General features: G+C 45.5%; 1 protein-coding gene across 6 annotated transcripts in view; it reads left to right on the top strand.

The window, feature by feature from the left end:
* ARMC9 (armadillo repeat containing 9) overlaps positions 1-21,777 on the top strand; it is a 185,628-nt gene that overhangs the window by 56,336 nt on the left and 107,515 nt on the right. For all 6 annotated transcript variants that reach the window (XM_088460934.1, XM_088460937.1, XM_088460935.1 and 3 more), the window contains exons 6-7: positions 3,178-3,270; positions 15,135-15,159. In XM_088460934.1, coding sequence (XP_088317060.1) covers positions 3,178-3,270; positions 15,135-15,159 — 118 coding nt within the window. The remainder of the gene's footprint in view (positions 1-3,177; positions 3,271-15,134; positions 15,160-21,777) is intronic.

Raw genomic sequence — 21,777 nt, 5'->3', positions numbered from 1 at the left:
CTTTCGGAGTTGGAGCAGAGAAGCCAGGACCTGAATTAAAAAATATCTTTTGAGTGGACAGTCCGTTGATCGAATTGAATGGCTTATAGGGCCTGATTCAGACCCGCTCGCTAGATGCTTTCGCACGCAGCCAAAGAAGCTCAGACACGCCTGCGTTCGCACCACCACACCCCCGTTTCCATCGACCATCCCCTGTCACCACCCATAAACGGCTTGTCCTGTCACTCATTCTAGCGAGGTGGCTAAGCACAACAAGCGAACGCTTCCCGATTGCATGGACTAGCACGCGCACTGCGACTTATACGCATCCGCACATTTCAAACCTCAGCAGGCTACGTGCGAACGCAGCCTAGCGAGCGGGTCTTAATCAGGTCCATAGTTCATAGAGACTGGACTAATTTTCTGTTAGATAAATCCAGGTGATGGGTTCTCTTTTTGGCCCATGATCATTATATACAGGCTGATAGAACTAGTACTCTCCCTACTGTGCACAGGCTGATCGGTGCGGATGCTACTACATATACTACTACTCAATCTATAGCTGGGGTATTTTATGATTATTTTGTTGATGTCTATGCGTCTCGGGTTAAATACTCTCAAGCGGAATTGACCTCTTCTTTATTTCCTCGTGAAGAAGCTTCAGAAAGGGCAAAAATACTTTAATGCGGGAGCCCCTTGTAATTGACAATCTGGTCTCTTTGGTGTTCTATGAGATATGCTCTTGACTTGGAGTCCTCCAGTTCCTAATTCTTATTTTGTTCTCCTGTGTATGTACCTGCCACTTCGCTGCTTTATACACTTTTCTATGTTACTGAAGGCGAGTTGTCATCTATAGCCAACCCCCCTTTGGCACTATGTCATACTTTGCTGTTGTGATATTATGTTGTTATCCGCGTGACTTTGTGCATTTTTATGATATTGCCATCACTTTCTTTTTTTTGTGTTAAACATTTGCTTTTTAATATTAGTTTGTTTAATGTACATGTAAATTTTTTTTAAATAAATATACTTGATTAAAAATGAAACTTTGTCATTCATAGAAGAAACACTAATTCTAATTGCATCAAACGCATTCCATGATATATACAGTGCATCCGGAAAGTATTCACAGCACTTCACTTTTTCCACATTTTGTTATGTTACAGCCTTATTCCAAAATGGAATAAATTCATTTTTGTCCTCAAAATTTTACACACAATACCCCATAATGACAACGTGTAAAAAGTTTTTTTGCGATTTTTCAAATTTAATAAAAAAAACTGAGAAATCACATGTACATAAGTAGCACTCCAAGTATGCCCCACGTGTTTTTTTTACTTTGCAGGTGCTTGCGGCAGGTGGATTTTTCACAGTTTTTAAAAATACACTTTAGCAACTTTTGAATATGCTACCCCCATTTTCAAGTACCCCAAATTTGCTGGGTCTAGTTATTTTCTTCCAAAAACACTGCTAAATGGTATTCTTCACCACTTCTGCAAAAACGCTATATAGCACCTTTTGAGACCATTTACAGTGGCCAAATACCTTCAGCAGGGCTATTCGGGGTACCCATAGTGATTCCCACATGTCAGTGCATCTTTTGGGGGGTGTCAGGCTGATTTCCCCAAAACTGACAGAACTTTCCGCTTGTTTAAGTTTCGCTGGTTCCTTTTTTCGCGTCCTTTGCGGGGATACGCGGGGACGCGCGCAATACTGTTCTGCCTGCAAAACAGGTGATGTAGGCGAGAAGTCCGGGAGGCGAAAAAGTATCACGGGTGCGAAACATATTGAATACGGGCCATAGCCTGGCGGGTTCTTCTTCTGTTGTTGTTGGAGGTTGGTTGTAAACTACTATGGTAAATGAGCTATTATTGGTGTTCGAGTCTTGTCTACACATATTTAATACAGTAGATTTTAATGTTATGTTAATGTTTTTAACATGTTCACTTTCATGTACAAATGGGTTTTGTTTTTATTCAAAAACTATCCTCCTATTGTAGAAGCCAGAGCCATTGTGATGTAGTGACATTGTTGATGTGGAATCATTGGCAATCTCTTAATAATGCACTACATTGTAACAACCTGATTTATTGATGGATGGAATTGCAGAGCCGCAGACAAGCAGCTGTGCAAATCTTTTCATCATAATACAAATGCAGAAGGAGGTGTCAGACACCTGCTTGCTGCATTTGCGAGCACTATTGCGACCAATTGTTGCAATGGTTGCTCCTTTAGTCAGGCTGTGGGAGCTGAAGCTTCCTGTAGCCTGACTGGGTGCTGGCCACTTCAGAGGCCAGGAATCTGTGTTTGTCGATGCAGACACTGGCCTCGTCCCTCACAAAAAACAGGGGCAACATGCCTCTGCTCCGTCCCCCAATCGCCGCAGCATGTCAATCATGCTGCAGCTTGGGGGGGTCTGCAAGCATAATCGCAGGACCCGTTCTGCACATGTACAGAATGGGTTCTACGCAGGTGCGGACCCGGAAACATCAGAGATGTACGTTTATCTTTGGATGAATGTACATCTTTGAATCAGGCCCTTTGTGCGTTTTCCCTAACCCTCATCAAATTGGCAATGTAATCACGTACCATTGCCGAAAGTGTAAGAACAGCCACAGTGACCATTGTTTCTACTTTCAGATTTCCAGTATTCCTGGTTTCTACCTGTGTTTCCCGGTCATATTTCTCTATAAATTCCCTGTCAAAATTTGAACTTAAAATGTTGTGGTACTACTACTGTACATATCTACCATTAAAGCTAACAAAAGCTAAATACGTCATTTTCCCTGATTTCCAAGGAAATTGAATTATGTCTTCATCAGAATCAAATGTCCCTATAATCAGGAGAAAAAACTCCAGAAAGTGGATTTATGTCATATTGCCCTATAATCAGGAAACAAAACTGTCAGTGGAACCGATGACAGTGACATTAGCGAAAAACCCCTCTTACAGCATTTCGGTATATTGAATCTTCAAATACCATCCTCTCTGTCTGTGAGGTCACTGAGAATTCTTAACTTGAGGCCGACCTTTGTGTCAGGGTAAATGGGAGTTTGTGAGTCCATGTTTAGAACATTCTATTGCTTGTCACACTTTGAGATTATCCATCTGATCCCTTATAATTCCCATTGCAACATCATGTGTTCTGTGCTTAAAAAATGTCTGTTTCAAAATGTATACATTGTGTTTTATTGTCAGGATTCATGGGCTCCTGAGCTGAAATCGAGATTGGAAAAGTTCTTGTCGTTGACCCTGAAAGCTGGGACCACCCCCCGTCTTCTTACATTATATGTATCCTTTGCAAGTTTTAGAAGCTGAGGGAATTAGTTCTCTCGTGCCTGTATGTAAGCTGCTATCCCTGAATGTGCATTGGTGTATATGATAAACAAATCAGTCATGCATGATGTTGAAGATGTTGTTACTGTTTGCTTAGCAACGTTTTATATGAGAAGTTACAGAGGACATGTTCACACTGAAGTATTGTGTAGATATGAGGAAGAAAATAATTTTGGTTCACAATTGTACAGTTCTTGAGCCCCCTAGTGGCTTTCTCTGAAGCAAATTACTTCTAAGTTCCCCTTGTGTATAATTCAATTATAGATTAAATATGATTTATAGAGCTGGAATTCTTAGACAGTCTTTGCTGTAGAATAAGTGAATTCTATTTTTATTTATTTATCCTAACCTGGAAAGCATTTTAGACCTATAGGTACTCCCCAAGAAACATTAAAATAATTCAATATAATATGCGCTTAAAGTAAATCCTCAAAACAAATTTGTTAAAACTCAATTTTAAGTTTATTTTCTTTTTTTTTTTTTTAGCTTCCTATTCTGGGATTAACACAATGCCTGTCCTGTGGACAGGAGTATCAGACATTGTGGGGCTCCCATAGCAGGCAGTGTTTAAAAGTGTCTATACCTGATGGATTTTCAGTCAAAATAGCATTTGCACACAATAAAATGCAAACTGCTGAGCGTATATATCTATGTATACTGTACAATTTCTATTAAAACATGAATTACAGTACTATTCTGAACAGGGGCGGATTGGGTTGGAAAACCAGCCCAGGAAATTTCTGGAAGCAGCCCTATTTTGGGTGTGGTCTGATGAGGGGGCGGGTACTATCGAGGGGGGGCGGGATTCCTCCTCATACGGCCTGACTCTGAGTTCGACGCAACTATTATATATTCTAATATCAAAGCACAAGAAGTACCAACTAGTATAGTAGATTCATACAGAGGGGATGTAGTTGACATCCCGGGGGTCAGGATGCCGGGGCTTATAATACCAGCACCACAATGCAGACGGTAAGTGTTAGGTTTAGGGGTTAGGTTTAAGGTTAGGGTTAGGCACTAGGGGGAGGGTTAGGGTTAGGCTGCGGGGGGAGGGCTAGGGTTAGGCTGTAGGGGGGGTGGTTGGGGTTAAGCTGGGTACACACTAGACGATATCTTGAGCGATTTGGCCGACTCCGACGCATCGGAACAACAAATCATTCATGCTGTCCAGTGTGTATGCACGATGCTGATGCGCGCTCCTGCCGATTGCCCGTCGCATCCTCAAATCTTTTGTACATGCAGAAAGATCTGAGGATGTCGCTAGCGATGCCATGCTGCCGAATGCAGCATGGCCCCCGCTACCCCCCGCCATTGCTCTGTCGCTGCCAGCATCGGCAAGTGTGTATGTACTTACCGATGCCGGCACCCCTGCCGGGTCCGATTGCTCACGAGATCGTGCTGGGTACACATAGTCTAATGTGTACCCAGCTTTAGGCTGCGGGGGAGAGGGTTAGGGTTAGACTGTGGGGAGAGGTTAGGGTTAGGCTATGGAGGGGGGTGGGTTAGGTTTAGGCTGCTGGAAAGGTGTGTTAGTGGGAGGGTTAGGGGTCAGGGATAGGCAACCAGAGGTACCACCAGCAATACACCAGGCTTCTCCGGGCAAACACGTCACAGGATAATCACAGCAACGTCACAACGCCAAGCCACGTTTGGAGCAGTGACGTTCCTGTGAGGCGATTGGATTCAGGTAAATTACTGGGAAAGACGCCAGCCACAAAATTCTTTGATTCTTTGATCCATGCTAGGACTGATATGGTGGTTTCAACTGAAGGCGAGAGTTGTTCACACTTAAAGCAATCAATTCTGGGACCTGTTCCATTTTGACATTAGCGCACTATTTGTTTGATAGAGATAGGTAGATGATATGAAATAGATAGTTATTTAGAGGTGATTAGGTTAGTTATAGAAAATGTGTGTGTATAGATCTAATTACTAACTACATGTGCAACCTACATAAATGTCAGTGTACATCATATTGAAGTAACCCAAACACATAGGACACCTTAAATAAATATATATATATATATATATATATATATATATATATATTGTATATTTCACATCCCATCCCACAAGTTGTGATAGTTATTCAGGTGATGCCTGGGATGTGATGTAATCATAATATTATAATCACATCACATCCTAGGTATCACCTAAATAACTATTACGACACAACTTGCACAACTTGTGGGTTGTGATTTTATATATATGCCCCTTCTCCCCTTCCTGGATCCTGCGCTGGACTGGTGGCTGCTGGAGGTGGAGCCGTAAGGTGTCGCTCACATGCTCCGCTTATTCAGGACTGCTGCACTTTCGGCGCTGAGCTCCGATCGCAGTAGCAGCTGTTAGAGCCGCCGGCTGGTCAGTCTGTGTAAATCAGCCCAGCGGAAACTTTCCCGGTGGCCCAATCTGCCCCTGATTCTGAATGCTTCTAGTAATATACAATGAAAGTAAAATAATTTTTTTTTACTAATATTACTATAATGTGGTATCTGGGTAAATGTTATATTTTAAAATAAAGTAGGTACAGGTTGAGTCTCCCATATACAAATATTCCGAAATACCGATTTTCTTTTTTTTTTTCATTTACCGTGACTTAGATAGTGACACCTTTTTGCTGTCTGATGGTTCAGTGTGTACAACCTTTGTTTAAGGCAGAACATTTTTAAAAATATTGTATACAATTCCCTATATGCTGTGTGTGTATAAGGTGTATATGAAACATAAAGTAATTTCATGTATGTACTTTGTTTGATGCACAAAATTATTTATTATTTTATTTATAAAATGACCTGCAGGCTGTGTGTATTAGGTGTATATGAAACATACATTAATTCTGTGTTTAGACTTGGGTCCCATTCCCAAGATCTCATTATGATATGCAAATATTCCAAAATACTTCTGGCCCAAAGCATTTTGGATATGTGAGACTCAACCTGTAGTGTAAAATCCAATCAAATAGACCCATTGAAATTAATTTGGGAATAAACAAAATGTGAAGTCTGAAACAGTGTACAGTAAATTGGTTGTGTGACAGGTTGTTTTTTTTTTTTTAAACTGACGTTCTGTAATGTTGAGGAACAACTCTAGATCAAAATTACATTTTGTCAGTAAGCTCCTCACTCCCAGCTAGAACTGTGGGTCATGTGAACAATTGCTGATAAAAGTGACTGGCTAAGTTGCAGCAGCCATCCAATGGACTGCATTGTCAGGTGTTTGGTACAACTTGTATACTTAGGACTCCCTTAGAATCGTGGGTTATTCAGAAGTACACAGAGATCCATCTGACTTTACCCAAAATAGGGCTAGTGCAAATGTGAGCTGAGTGATGATAGCTGCTTTCACAAGTGGATAGATAGGGATGGTGCATGCACATAGATGCTGCATACAGACAAGATCTGCATTTATTTCCCACCATGCAATGCGGCTGGATATGCGGAGGTCTTTAGTGCAACTCTGAATCATTCCCTTTATGTTTTACCCTCTCAGGACAGTTCTCATATCTCCTAGTTGGAGCACAAGTTTTCCCCTGGATTGAAAGTTGTAACAATTTTTCAAAACACATTATTTCATATGGTGATTCGTTTCAAGCTAGCGTTATAATATTAAACTGATTTTTTTCAAAGCATTACATAGCTGTGAGTTAGTGAATAAAGATACATCTTTTCTGAGATGTACCATACTTAGTAATAGAATGATCTGAGACACTCGTGTTGGCTGTACAGTAGCTGTGAGATGTTCGCAAAGATTAGCAACTATTTTTGTCTAATATATACATAGGAAACCAAACAATACTTTAATGTGTTGAAGAGATCTCTTGAGATAAGTGTTTTTCCCATTAAGCCGTACCTTTCTTTAACATGTACTAATAAAGAAAGAGAGCGCCCAATACAACAGAGGTAATACTAAATATATTCTCATTTTTATTCAGCTATTGTAACTCAAGTTTAATACTTTGCCATATGTACAGTTGTGTTATCACTTGTTTGTCTGACCTGACTATGGCTCAGTGGGGGGTGCTTCAGAGGTGGACGCATTGGCGTCCTTTGGCGCAGCCACTACTGCATCTTTATGGTAATGATGCAGCTGATGGGCGTCCTATTGAAACAAAACAGAAAAGAAATATGCCCGCGCTCAGTTTTACCCATATCATACATGGTACCAGCAGCATGGCAATATTAATGCCATATATGTATACAAAACAGAAAAACTTTTGCTATCGGCGCTAACAATAATATACTGCAAAAACTTTTCTGTTTTGTTTCAAAATTTTGCCTTGTGCTATCATGGCAGCTTTCAATTAAGGCTATAAAAAGCCTAGTTGGGTGTGGCTAACAGCCAGCCCTGTATAGATGTGTCCCTCTGTATCTAGGAGGTGAGTACATTTGACTGCAATGTAATGATGTGCTAGGCATATATGCTAGTGTTAGGGACCTGCAGAAAAATGGGGTCCCTTGATGCTGGGCTGCAGGCTTAAGTGCTTTGATCAAATCATGACAAAATCCCCTTTGTTTTATTTGCTGCACATACATAAATTTGCAGTATATTATTGTTAGCGCCGATAGCAAAAGTTTTTCTGTTTTGTGCAGTGTGGCCTGGACGCATACACAGAGGGAAACTGTTTTCCCAGAGTCCACCTCTAAATCACCCTCAATGTCTTTAATGAAGGGATGCAAGTACTGAGACTTATGGTGCATACACACGGTCAGATTTGTCAGATGAACGATTGAACGATTTCATCAACGGTGAACGATTGAACGATTTCTGACAGTATTAAAATTAATGAAAAAGTTAAAATCTGACTGCAAACAAATCAGATTTCAGAGATCGTTATCTGACATGCGGGAACGCCCATCATTTTTACAATTGTTATCGTTCATATCTGAAACAAAATCTGACCGTGTGTATGAAGCATTACAGTATAGCATTTGTAACAATATATATCTACATAAACTGACAATTAATAAACTGTACACCAGTATTTTATAAATATTGTGCTTTCCAGATTTGACAATATTTAAATCATCTGCTAAGGCAATACTTAGTTGTTTTTACGCCCATGGCTCTGACTTTATTCTGTATATATCTAATGCTGGGCATACACGGCCAGATAAAATGCCTGTCAGGCCGACAGACATTTTATCTGGACAGCTGCCAGCCGCAGATGTCGCCGGCATACACTGTGAGATTTCTCTCACAGTGTATTCGGCAGATATCTGCGCTCCGCCCCCGGGGGAGGAGACATTTCCCTGGAAATGTCTGTCTGTCGGCCGCAGCTGGGCATTCACTGCCCGATGCGGCCGACAGTTTAACGGGAAATATCGCATCGGACGGGCATGCTGGACAATCCGGCATGCCCGACCGAGCAATATTTAACCCTCGGTCGCCCCCCCACACGCTACAATTATCGGGGCGATCCGCCGATATCAGGCGGATCGCCCCGAAAATTGTAGCGTGTATGACCAGTATTAGTCACAACCTAGTTGTAAGAATAACAATTGAGTAATTGCATTTTTCAAAAAATATATTTCTACTTCAGGGTCCATAGAAGGTCCACATGAAACCTTGGGGGTATAGGTGATGGCAAAGACATCCGGGCACCACGCAGTTCAATTTTTCTCCCAGGATGCAACGGGGCCTCCCACTATACCCCACCCCCAGGCCGGAGGCTCCACAGTTTTCGTTTGGTGCCCAGCCGGAGTCGGGTCACTGTATCGCAGTGGGGCTGTTTATAACAGCCCCTGAAAATTTGAAGTTTTTTTATAAGTGCGGTCAGCGCGAACAGTCCAGTGGAAGTTCGCACTGCCACATCATCAGCCCGCTGGTGCTGAGACGCCAGTACTGATCCGTGCCTCTCGGCAGGCCTCAGGGGTCTTGGCTAGCAGGGACCCCTGAGGATCCCTAGACTGTGGCAGGATTCGACGGGGTGCAGGTAAGCACCACGCGCTGCGGAGGTGCGTGCCGAGTCACAGTCTTTTTCCTCCAGGGTTGGGAGACACCCTAGGGATGACAGCAAGTGTGGCCAGGCACTGAGTCCTGCGTCCACACTAAGCCACCTGGAACTGGGGACTGGAGTCGTGGAACACTCCTGCGTCCCAGGGGTTAAACGCTGGCCAGGGGAGGCAGCCTTCCTTGTTTAACAGCCGGCTCCTCCCCGCTGCTCAGCGTGCCTTTCCACTGCGGTCTGGCTTGATCTGTGACAGCTTCCTGTTTCCGGCTCCACCTTCCCATGAGTTCTTCGAAGGTCATTCTCCTGGTTGTTCTCGACAGGCGGTGCGGCGTACAGGTCCCCCTACATACCTCTCCTCTGGTTGGTGGTCCGTGTATGTAGCACTTTTGTCCTACTAGACGCTAAGTCTCTGTAGTTGACTTAAGGAAGTGCCATTAAGTGCAGGTATTGTCGTTTTCTGCATTTGTTTGCAACTGTATGCTAGCGCTGTCTGTCTGTTTTCTTGCTAAAAACTGTAATTCTTTTTTTGCTATCCTTGTACATATTCTGCTATTCTGAGCCATAGCACTGGTGTTGTGCGGGTGTGGCATAAGTCGCAAGCTGAGATGCAGTTCTGACACTGTCTGAGACGCAGACTCAGTTATTAAGTGATCCTCTTCACTATGTCTGGCAGTGAGAGTGATATGACTAATTTAGCCTGATTAAACTGCTCTGTAAAAAATGTACAGCAGTGTTAGCGGCAGGGGACTTAGGTTTAGAACTCGCATGGAGTTCTACCTAATTATAGGTGGAATTCATCATTCCACCTCTCCATAAGTATCTATTCCGAAAAGCTGTCATTTTTGCGATGACAGCTTTTCGGGAAATAAATACTTTTCCCTGCCTACACTACCTTATCGCATCTGGAAACAGTGCTGCGCATGCACTGTTACATCTGCAAAACCAGCGCATGCGCAGCACTGCCTACAGATGCGTTAAGGTAGTGTACCCCCCTCTCCCCCCCCCCCCCCGACTTACCTGTCCGTGCAGCAGCCTCCGGCTCCGTCATGCTGGTCTGTCATGTGGTTTCCCAGCAGACCACATGACAGATTAGAAAGAAAAAAAAAAAAAACTTTTTTTTTTCTTTTTCTAAACTTTGTTGTGCTCTGCTGGGGAGCGCACATGACATACCAGCCTCCGGAGCCTGAGGACGGAGCAGAGCGCCGGAGGGACTCGTCGGGGGACTTGCACACGCGGATACAGGTAAGTCGATTCTGCTATTCGCCACCTCACAGTGGCGAATAGTAACTGCATCAAATTCCGAAAATTCATAATTTTCGGAATTTGATGAATACCACAATTTCCACATCCCCATACTAATGTACTAATGTATGGGGAATGTGGAAATTAACACAGGGGAACTTAGCAAGGAGATATCTGTGATATCTCCTGTGCTTAGTCTGTTCATGAATACCAAAATAACGTTATTTAAGAAAAATGTCCTTAAAAACGTTATTTTAGTGTTGATGAATAGGCCCCATAGCCTCTGAGGAGTTATTTTTCCGGTGTTACACTGCCTCTGTCCTTCTGAGGCTTCTGCGGCTCAGCAGGAACCGCCATAGGAGTGCTTTGCAAAAGCACCAACAACCATTGTGGGGCGTTTAGCAGGCCCTCCTATGTGTCCACAGTTCAGTTTTCAACAACCACACCTTTTAGCAGCGCAAAACCTGCTGCAGCCACCTACACCTTCACAGGTGTTGCCCCTCAGTGGGTTAATACAGTTCCTGCTATAATGCAGGGTGCATCTGAGGTACGTCAGAATGACTCACCTATCAGCAGACCAGCTAAAAGGGTCTTACTATCGTCGCAATCTACTGTATGGGATGATGATGATGTGTCATCTGATTATGGACTGCTTCTGGATGAGTCTGACTCTGAGCCACCTCCTCTGGAGGCAGGGTTCAAGTCTAAAATATATATTCCAGGGCTAATACAAGCTGTAAAGGCAGCCCTGATAATTGAAGAGGATGAGCCTCCTGCGCCTAAATCTAGGCATGCATATTTCATGGAAGAAAAGGTGACTAGGCTACATTCCCATTGTCTGACCAATTGGTGGATCACTTGGAAGTAGCTTGGATAACGCCTGGAAAGCGGTATCAACCGCAGAAGCGTCTAGTCTCTGCTTACCCTTTAGCTGCGAATCATTTTTCCAAATGGGAGACTCCACCGGTGGTGGTGTCATGTGCTTGGTGAGAAGCGTAACGCTTCCTATGCCTTTCATGTCATCCCTGAAGGATGTTACAGATCGGAAAGTAGAGGTATGCCTTAAATCTGTTTATTCCCTCTCGGCCAACTATGACCACTCAGTCCTTTCCCAGGCCATCCACCGCCAAGAAATCATCCAGCCCTAAAAAGCAGCCTTGGAGTGCCAGATGTTCGGCTGCCAAACCTGATGACCCCAGGGTGGGAGGCCGACTTCTTCAGTTCGCCCAGCACTGGTGTCAGACTACCACGGATTCCTGAGTGAGTGAAGTGGTCTCTCTGGGGTACACCCTCTCCTTCCACAGAAGGCCCTCCCCATCAGTTCTTTTGCACAGGGCTTCCGAAAAACGCAGACAAGGCTTTGGCTATTCAACAGGTGGTACAATCCATGCTACAGGCAGGAGTCATAGTACCAGTCCCTATGTCCCAAAGAGGAACAGGGTATTATTCCAGCCTTTTTCTAGTCCAGAAGCCAAACTGTTCTAACCATCCTATTCTCAATCTCCGGTTCCTGAACAAATTTTTCAGGGTACCCAGGTTCAGAATGGAAACCCTACGCTCAGTTACACTGGCTATGGAAACTGGGGATTTTATGGTGTCTCTGGATATCCAGGATGCAGACCTGCATATTTCAATTACTTCAACTCACCAACGTTTTCTCAGGTTTGCTGTGTCACAACAGCATTTCCAGTTTCAGGCTCAACCGTTTGGCCTTGCCAGTGCTCCTTGGGTGTTTACAAAGGTCATGACTGTAATGGCAGCCTATCTGCGGCTGCAGGGGATCCGCCTGTTACCATACCTGGACGACCTCTTACCGCTAGCAGGGTCTCCAGAGGTCCTTCACCACCACCTACAGCTAATGATATTTGTGTTCCAGGTACATGGGTGGTTGGTGAACTGGAAGAAGTCCTCACTTATTCCGTCTCAAAGGATGTTCCATCTGGGAGCGCTGTTGGATTCACAACAGCAGAGGATTTTTCTGACAGCCGAGAAGATCTCCACTTTGCAGATGCGAGCACACAGATGCCTTCTCAGTCGCTGAGTGTCAGGCCACTCAGCAATGCAGTTGCTGGGATCTATGGTGTCAGTGTTCGACATGGTAGAGTATGCCCAGTTTCATTCCCAGTTTCTGCAGAAATCGATCCTCTCCAAGTGGGACGGATTGCCCCATCATATACAGACTCCATTGATGGTGCTCTCTCCGGAGGTGCGCCTGTCTTTGACTTGGTGGCTACAGACGGCCCACCTCAACAAGGGGCGTCCCTTTTGGATCTCGCACTGGGTCCTTCTGACGACTACTTCTCTGGGCAAACACGTCACAGCAACGTCACAACGCCAAGCCACACTTGGAGCAGTGATGTTCCTGTGAGGCGATTGGATTCGGGTAAATTACTGGGAAAGACGCCAGTCTTAGATTAAAAAAAAAAATATATATATATATATATATATATTTCACATCCCATCCCACCCCACAAGTTGTGATAGTTATTTAGGTGATGCCTGGGATGTGATGTAATCATAATATTTTTATTACATCACATCCTAGGCATCACCTAAATAACTTTTACGACACAACTTGCACAACTTGTGGGATGTGATTTTTTTATATATATAAAATTTAAGGAGTCATATGTCAAATCATGTGGATAAATTGTGACTCACACGGTGTCACTGCCAGTTGCAGCTGCTCGCTCCAGTCCTGAAACAGCCCTGCCACCCCTGCGGCCTGCCCCTCATCCGCTTCCTGGATCCTGCGCTGGACTGGTGGCTGCTGGAGGCGGAGCCATTAGGTGTCGCTCACATGCTCCACAATGCCCCACGGGAGTAGCTGTTGTATCCATTTCACTACTGAATGACCTCTGCGCTTTCGGCGCTGAGCTTCGATCGCAGTAGCAGCTGTTAGAGCTGCCGGCTGGTCAGTCTGTGTAAAGCAGGGGGAGAGGGGACCGGCCCAGCGGAAACTTTCCCGGTGGCCCAATCTGCCCCTGATTCTGAATGCTTCTAGTAATATACAATGAAAGTAAAAAATTTTTTTTTTACTAATATTACTATAATGTGGTATCTGGGTAAATGTTATATTTTAAAATAAAGTAGGTACAGGTTGAGTCTCCCATATACAAATATTCCAAAATACCGATTTTTATTTTATTTTTTTGCCGTGACTGAGATAGTGACACCTTTTTGCTTTCTGATGGTTCAATGTGTACAAACTTTGTATACGTTATTTTAAAAAAAAATTGTGCCTTAAACTATTACCTATATGCTGTGTGTGTGTGTGTGTGTATAAGGTGTATATGAAACATAAATTAATTTCATGTATGTACACAAACTTTGTTTGATGCACAAAATTATTTATTATTTTATTTATAAAATGACCTGCAGGCTGTGTGTATTAGGTGTATATGAAACATACATTCATTCTGTGTTTAGACTTGGGTCCCATTCCCAAGATCTCATTATGGTATGCAAATATTCCAAAATACTTATGGTCCCAAGCATTTTGGATATGTGAAACTCAACCTGTAGTGTAATATCCAATCAAATAGACCGGGAATAAACAAATAATCGGGAATAATCAAAATGTGAAGGTTGAAACAGTGTACAGTAAATTGGTTGTGTGACAGGTTTTTTTTTTTTTTTTTTTTAAACTGACGTTCTGTAATGTTGAGGAACAACTCTAGATCAAAATTAAATTTTGTCAGTAAGCTCCTCACTCCCAGCTAAAACTGTGAGTCATGTGAACAATTGCTGATAAAAGTGACTGGCTAAGTTGCAGCAGCCATCCAATGGACTGCATTGTCAGGTGTTTGGTACAACTTGTATACTTAGGACGCTCTGACAGAGCGCTCGCTCTGATTCAGGGCGTCTTTTTTTTTTTTTATGGAGCGGCCACCCACAGCTAATGCGAGCGGCCAGGATGATGGTTGCGATGGTCCAGACCATCGCGACCATCGAGCTTGCGATGAGACGCATGCACTCTGGGCCACCTTCGACCCGGTTGCGAGCGCTCAGCGCTTGCGACCGGGTCTGAATCAGGCTCAGAGATCCATCTGACTTTACCCAAAATAGGGCTAGTGCAAATGTGAGCTGAGTGATGATAGCTGCTTTCACAAGTGAATCGATAGGGAAGGTGCATGCACATAGATGCCCCATACAGACAAGATCTGCATTTATTTCCCACCGTGCAATGCGGCTGGACATGCGGAGCTCTTTAGTGCAACCCTTTAAGTTTTAGCCACTCAGGACATTTCTCATATCTCCTAGTTGGAGCACAAGCTTTCCGCTGGATTGAAAGTTGTAACAATTTTTCAAAACACATTATTTCATATGGTGATTCGTTTCAAGCTAGTGTTATAATATTAAACTGATTTTTTTCAAAGCATTACATAGCTGTGAGTTAGTGAATAAAGATACATCTTTTCTGAGATGTACCATACTTAGTAATAGAATGATCTGAGACACTCGTGTTGGCTGTACAGTAGCTGTGAGATGTTCGCAAAGATTAGCAACTATTTTTGTCTAATATATACATAGGAAACCAAACAATACTTTAATGTGTTGAAGAGATCTCTTGAGATAAGTGTTTTTCCCATTAAGCCGTACCTTTCTTTAACATGTACTAATAAAGAAAGAGAGCGCCCAATACAACAGAGGTAATACTAAATATATTCTCATTTTTATTCAGCTATTGTAACTCAAGTTTAATACTTTGCCATATGTACAGTTGTGTTATCACTTGTTTGTCTGAACTGACTGTGGCACAGTGGGGGGTGCTTCAGAGGTGGACGCATTGGCGTCTTTTGGCGCAGCCACTACTGCATCTTTATGGTAATGATGCAGCTGATGGGCGTCCTATTGAATCACATACCGGCTGTGGTGCGATTCTGCCAGTATACGCACAAAGACACACCATCGGCCAGTCTTATGGTAGGTGCAGAATGTCAGACTGATCATGGCCACCAGTGTCCGTGCAACTGCATCTTAAGACGCTGTCACTGACGACACGTATGCGACTGGTAGCCACCACCCAGTTACCACACAGAAACACCCATCAAAATTGCATGGATCCCCATGCATTTTGATCTGCGTCCCAGTGCTGCAACCATCGCAGCTTTTGTACAGTGTGGCCTGGACGCATACACAGAGGGAAACTGTTTTCCCAGCGTCCACCTCTATATCACCCTCAATGTCTTTAATTAAGGGATGCATGTACTGAGACTTATGGTGCATACACATGGTCAGATGAACGATTGAACGATTATTACAACGATTTCATCAACGATGAACGATTGAATGATTTCTGACAGTATTAAAATGAATGAAAATGTTAAAATCTGACTGCAAACACATCAGATTTCAGAGATCGTTATCTGACATGCGGGAACGCGCATTGTTCGTCGATGCATGCCCCACATGTCAAAGATATGAACGATTGAACGATTTTTACAATCGTTATCGTTCATATCTGAAACAAAATCTGACCGTGTGTATGCAGCATTACAGTACATGCTATATACAGTATAGCATTTGTAACAATATATATCTGCATAAACTGACAATTTATAAACTGTACACCAGTATTTCCTAAATATTGTGCTTTCCAGATTTGACGATATTTAAATCATCTGGTAAGGCAATACTTACTTGTTTTTACGCCCATGGCTCTGACTTTAATCTGTATATATCTTAGTCACAACCTAGTTGTAAGAATAACAATTGAGTAATTGCATTGTTCAAAAAATATATTTCTACTTCAGGGTCCATAGTAGGTCCACATGAAACCTTGGGGGTATAGGTGATGGCAAAGACATCCGGGTACCACGCAGTAAAATTTTTCTCCCAGGATGCAACGGAGTCTCCCACTATAACCCGCCCCCGGGCCGGAGGCTCCACAGTTTTCGTTTGGTGCCCAGCCGGAGTCGGGTCACTGTATCGCAGTGGGGCTGTTTATAACAGCCCCTGAAAATTTGAAGTTTTTTATAAGTGCGGTCAGCGCGAACAGTCCAGTGGAAGTTCGCACTGCCACATCATCACCCCACTGGTGCTGAGACGCCGGTACTGATCCATGCCTCACGGCGGGCCTCAGGGGTCTTGGCTAGCAGGGACCCTTGAGGATCCCTAGACTGTGGCAGGGTACTACGGGGTGCAGGTAAGCGCCATGCGCCACGGTGGAACGTGCCGAGTCGCAGTCTTTTTCCTCCAGGGTTGGGAGACACCCTAGGGATGACAGCAAGTGTGGCCAGGCACTGAGTCCTGCGTCCACACTAAGCCACCTGGGACTGGGGACTGGAGTTGCGGAACTCTCCAGCGTCCCAGGGGTTAAATGCTGGCCAGGGGAGGCAGCCTTCCCTGTTTAACAGCCGGCTCCTCCCCGCTGCTCAGCGTGCCTTTCCACTGCGGTCTGGCTTGATCTGTGACAGCTTCCTGCTTCCGGCTCCACCTTCCCATGAGTTCTTCGACGGTCATTCTCCTGGTTGTGTATCGCTGATCTCGACAGGCGGTGCGGCATACAGGTCCCCCTACATACCTCTCCTCTGGTTGGTGGTCAGTGTATGTAGCACTTTTGTCCTACTAGACGCTAAGTCTCTGTAGTTGACTTAAGGAAGTGCCATTAAGTCGTATTGTCGTTTTCTGCATTTGTTTGCGACTGTATGCTAGCACTGTCTGTCTGTTTTCTTGCTAAAAACTGTAATTCTTTTTTTGCTATCCCTGTACATATTCTGGTATTCTGAGCCATAGCACTGGTGTTGTGCGGGTGTGGCATAAGTCGCAAGCTGAGACGCAGTCTGACACAGTTCTGACACAGTTTGAGCGCAGACTCAGTTATTAAGTGATCCTCTTCACTATGTCTGGCAGTGAGAGTGATATGACTAATTTAGCCCCTATTAAACTGCTCTGTACAAAATGTACAGCAGTGTTAGGGGCAGGGGACATAGCCTCTGAGGAGTTATGTTTCCAGTGTTACACTGCCCCGGGTCCTTCTGAGGCTTCTGCCGCTCAGCAGGAGCCGCCATAGGAGTGCTTTGCAAAAGCACTAACAACCATTGCGGGGCATTTAGCAGGCCCTCCTATGTGTCCACAGTTCGGTTTTCAACAACCGCACCTTTTACCAGCGCAAAACCTGCTGCAGCCACCTACACCTTCACAGGTGTTGCCCCTCAGTGGGTTAATACAGTTCCTGCTATAATGCAGGGTGCATCTGAGGTACGTCAGAATGACCCACCTATCAGCAGACCAGCTAAAAGGGTCTTGCTATCGTCGCAATCTACTGTATGGGATGATGATGATGTGTCATCTGATGATGGACTGCTTCTGGATGAGTCTGACTCTGAGCCACCTCCTCTGGAGGCAGGGTTCGTCTAAAATATATATTCCAGGGCTAATACAAGCTGTAAAGGCAGTCCTGATAATTGAGGAAGATGAGCCTCCTGCGCCTAAATCTAGGCATGCATATTTCATGGAAGAAAAGGTGACTGAGGCTACATTTCCATTGTCTGACCAATTGGTGAATCATTTGGAAGTAGCTTGGAAAACGCCTGGAAAGCGGTATCAACCGCAGAAGCGTCTAGTCTCTGCTTACCCTTTTGCTGCAAATTATTTTTCCAAATGGGAGACTCCACCGGTGCTGGTGTCACGTGCTTGGTAAGAAGTGTAACGCTTCCTATGCCTTCCATGTCATCCCTGAAGGATGTTACAGATAGGTAGGTAGCGGTATGCCTTAAATCTGTTTATTCCCTTTCGGGGGCGGAGTGCAGACCAGCTATGGCCATTTGCTGGGTGGCTCGGGCCATGGAATGTTGGGCTAACAGCCTTGAAACATCCTTTAGCCTCTAATGCTACCAGGGAGCAGCTGAATCTGGTGGGAAATCTCGAAGATTCTGTTACCTATATAAATGAGGCAGCTTTGGATATTGGCCTACTTAATGCCAGGGTTTCTTCGGCGGCCTTTGCGGCTCGCTGCTCTCTGTGTATCCGTTCTTGGAGAGCTGATGCAGGATCCAAGAAGGGGTTGGAATGTTAGTCTTGTTTGGCCTTGATTTGGACAAGATCGTGAATACCTTAGCAGCAGCTAAGTCGGCTTGTCTGCCTTCAGCTCCAGCTTCTTCAGGGGCTCGGACTCCGTCCTTTCGGACTTATCGGGCTCCAGGTAAGGCTAGAACTCAGTCCTTTCCAGGCCATCCACCGCCAAGAAATCATCCAGGCCTAAAAACCAGCTTTGGAGTACCAGACGTTCGGCTGCCAAACCTGATGACAAGCCCTCCGCTTGACGGGACGGGCTTCCTCCTGGGGGACCCCAGGGTGGGAGGCCGACTTCTTCAGTTCGCCCAGCACTGGTGTCAGACTACCACGGATTCCTGGGTGAGGGAAGTGGTCTCTCTAGGGTACACCCTCTCCTTCCGCAGAAGGCCTCCCCATCAATTCTTTTACACAGGGCTTCCGAAAAACGCAGACAAGGCTTTGGCTATTCAACAGGTGGTACAATCCATGCTACAGGCAGGAGTCATAGTACCAGTCCCTATGTCCCAAAGAGGAACAGGGTATTATTCCAGCCTTTTTCTAGTCCAGAAGCCAAATGGTTCTTACCATCCTAATCTCAATCTCAGGTTCCTGAACAAAATTCTCAGGGTACCCAGGTTTAGGATGGAAACCCTACGCTCAGTTATACTGGCTATGGAAACTGGGAATTTTATGTTGTCTCTGGATATCCAGGATGCAGACCTGCATATTCCAATTACTTCAACTCACCAACGTTTCCTCAGGTTTGCTGTGTCACAACAGCATTTCCAGTTTCAGGCTCAACCGTTTGGCCTTGCCAGTGCTCCTTGGGTGTTTACAAAGGTCATGGCAGTAATGGCAGCCTATCTGCGGCTGCAGGGGATCTGCCTGTTACTATACCTGGATGACCTCTTACTGCTAGCAGGGTCTCCAGAGGTCCTTCACCACCACCTGCAGCTACCGATATTTGTGCTCTAGGTACACTGGTGGTTGGTGAACTGGAAGAAGTCCTCACTGATTCCGTCTCAGAGGATGCTCCATCTGGGAGCGCTGTTGGATTCACAACAGCAGAGGATTTTTCTGACAGCCGAGAAGATCTCCACTTTGCAGATGCGAGTACGCAGATGCCTTCACAGTTGCCGAGTGTAAGTCCACTCAGCAATGCAGTTGCTGGGATCTATGGTGTCAGTGTTCGACATGGTAGAGTATGCCCAGTTTCATTCCCGGCCTCTGCAGAAATCGATCCTCTCCAAGTGGGACGGATTACCCCATCATATACAGACTCCATTGATGGTGCTCTCTCCGGAGGTGCGTCTGTCGTTGACTTGGTGGCTACAGACGGCCCACCTCAACAAGAGGCGTCCCTTTTGGATCTCGCACTTGGTCCTTCTGACGACGCATGCCAGTCTTCGGAGTTGAGGCGCAGTGACTGGTTCACACGCCTTTCAGGCAAGGTGGACTGCAGAGGAATCTGCGCTTCCAATCAATATATTGGAACTGCGGGCAGTTTTCAGGGCTCTGCAGCAAACCAGGTGTCAAAGTTCAGCCGGGGATCGGTCGTCCCTTACCGTCTCGCCGGCTTCCTCTGGCTTCCCGGGCAGTCGGGAGGCTGGCGTGGCGACATGGGAGGAGTCGAGCATTCACCCTGAAGCTGCTGTGTCGGGCGGTCTGGTGAGCGAGGATCGCAGTTTCCGTCAAGGCGCCGCCATGACACTTTCCTATGACAGTGCTTCCATCCCTGTGTGGTCTGGCTAGTCAGCTGACACTGTGGACCTTTCAGCAGGCTTCCAGGGGTATATATCCGGCTCCTGTGCTCCAGGTAGTTGCCTGAACAACCATTGTCGCTGCTAGTGTTACTAGTGGAGTCTTGTTGCAGGTTCCCCTGCTTCCAGTGTATTCTTTCCAGAGTATTCTTCTGAGCAACAGGGCGTCCTCACCGCAGTGCCTTACCATTGCAGCCTGTGTGCAGTTATACCATCCATCTCACCGCAGTGCTTTACCTTCACAGCCTGTGTGCAGCTATACAATCCATCTCTCCGCAGTGCTTTACCATCGCAGCCTGTGTGCAGTTATACCATCCGTCTCACCGCAGTGCTTTTCCATCGCAGCCTGTGTGCAATTATACCATCCACCTCACCGCAGAGCTTTACTTTCACAGCCTGTGTGCAGTTGTACCTTCCACCTCACTGCAGTGCTTTACCGTATCAGCCTGTACGCAGTACCACTACCCATCTCGTTACTGTGTCTCTCTGTCTCTGCCTGTTTTAGATCACATTACACCGTAGTGCATTCTCTCCTACCGGCAACCCGGTAAGGTGTACGCGCAGTCACATCCTGCGTTGTGTTCTGCTACAACTGCCAGTCTTCCAGTGTGTCCAAGTGCACTCTCTCCTAGCACCTCATGTGCTGAATTCCAAGCCAGGGGTTCTACCCAGTTTTCCATGTGCCTCCTTCAGGCATTTTCCCTTGGGCCACGGGTGTTTATTTCTCTTTTCCCTGCGGGGCTTGTTCACCTAGGCAAAAACCGCGAGCTGCTTACAGGGTGCAGCTCAAGTCCATATCCTGCTTGGAGGGGTCACTGGCGAACACCTCACTGTGAGTTAGACTCCGCACCATTGACTAGGTCTAGCCAACGACCAAGATCCGTGGATGCGGAGATCATATATCCAGGCCCCTCGCCTTCGTTTTTTCCCGCAGCCTCAGGCCTCGGCTTTCAAAAACCCGCCTCCCAGTGTGACACCAGGCTGTTACTTCACGGAAAACCCGTGGAAGTGCAGTCAGACAATGCCACAACAGTGGCTTATCTAAACCATCAAGGAGGAACTCTAAGTCAGGCGGTGTCACGCATTCTGAAATGGGCGGAAGGCCATCTACCAGCCATATCGGCAGTGTTCATTCCGGGAGTGCTGAATTGGGAAGCGGACTTCCTCAGCCGTCACAACATGCATCCAGGGGAATGGTCTCTTCACCAAGAAGTATTTCAGCTCCTAGTGGACAGGTGGGGCCTTCCAGACGTGGACCTCATGGCTTCTCTGCTAAATCACAAGCTGCCACAGTACGGGTCCAGGACAAGAGACGCCGAAGCTCTCTAGGTGGATGCTCTGTCAGTCTGGAGGAAACAGGTACACAAAGGGGAAGGCCCACCTAACTCCCTTCTTCCTCGTGTACTTCGAAAATTCAAACAAGAGGGAGGAATGGTCCTGCTGGTGGCTCCAGCATGGCCCTGACATCCATGGTACTCAGATCTACGGAGTCTCTCCATCGTCACTCCATTG

Source organism: Taudactylus pleione, unplaced genomic scaffold, assembly GCF_031769625.1.
Source record: "Taudactylus pleione unplaced genomic scaffold, aTauple2 ptg000995l, whole genome shotgun sequence".
NCBI classification, from domain to species: Eukaryota; Metazoa; Chordata; class Amphibia; order Anura; family Myobatrachidae; genus Taudactylus; species Taudactylus pleione.
This window is presented reverse-complemented; position numbering and strand designations above follow the sequence as displayed.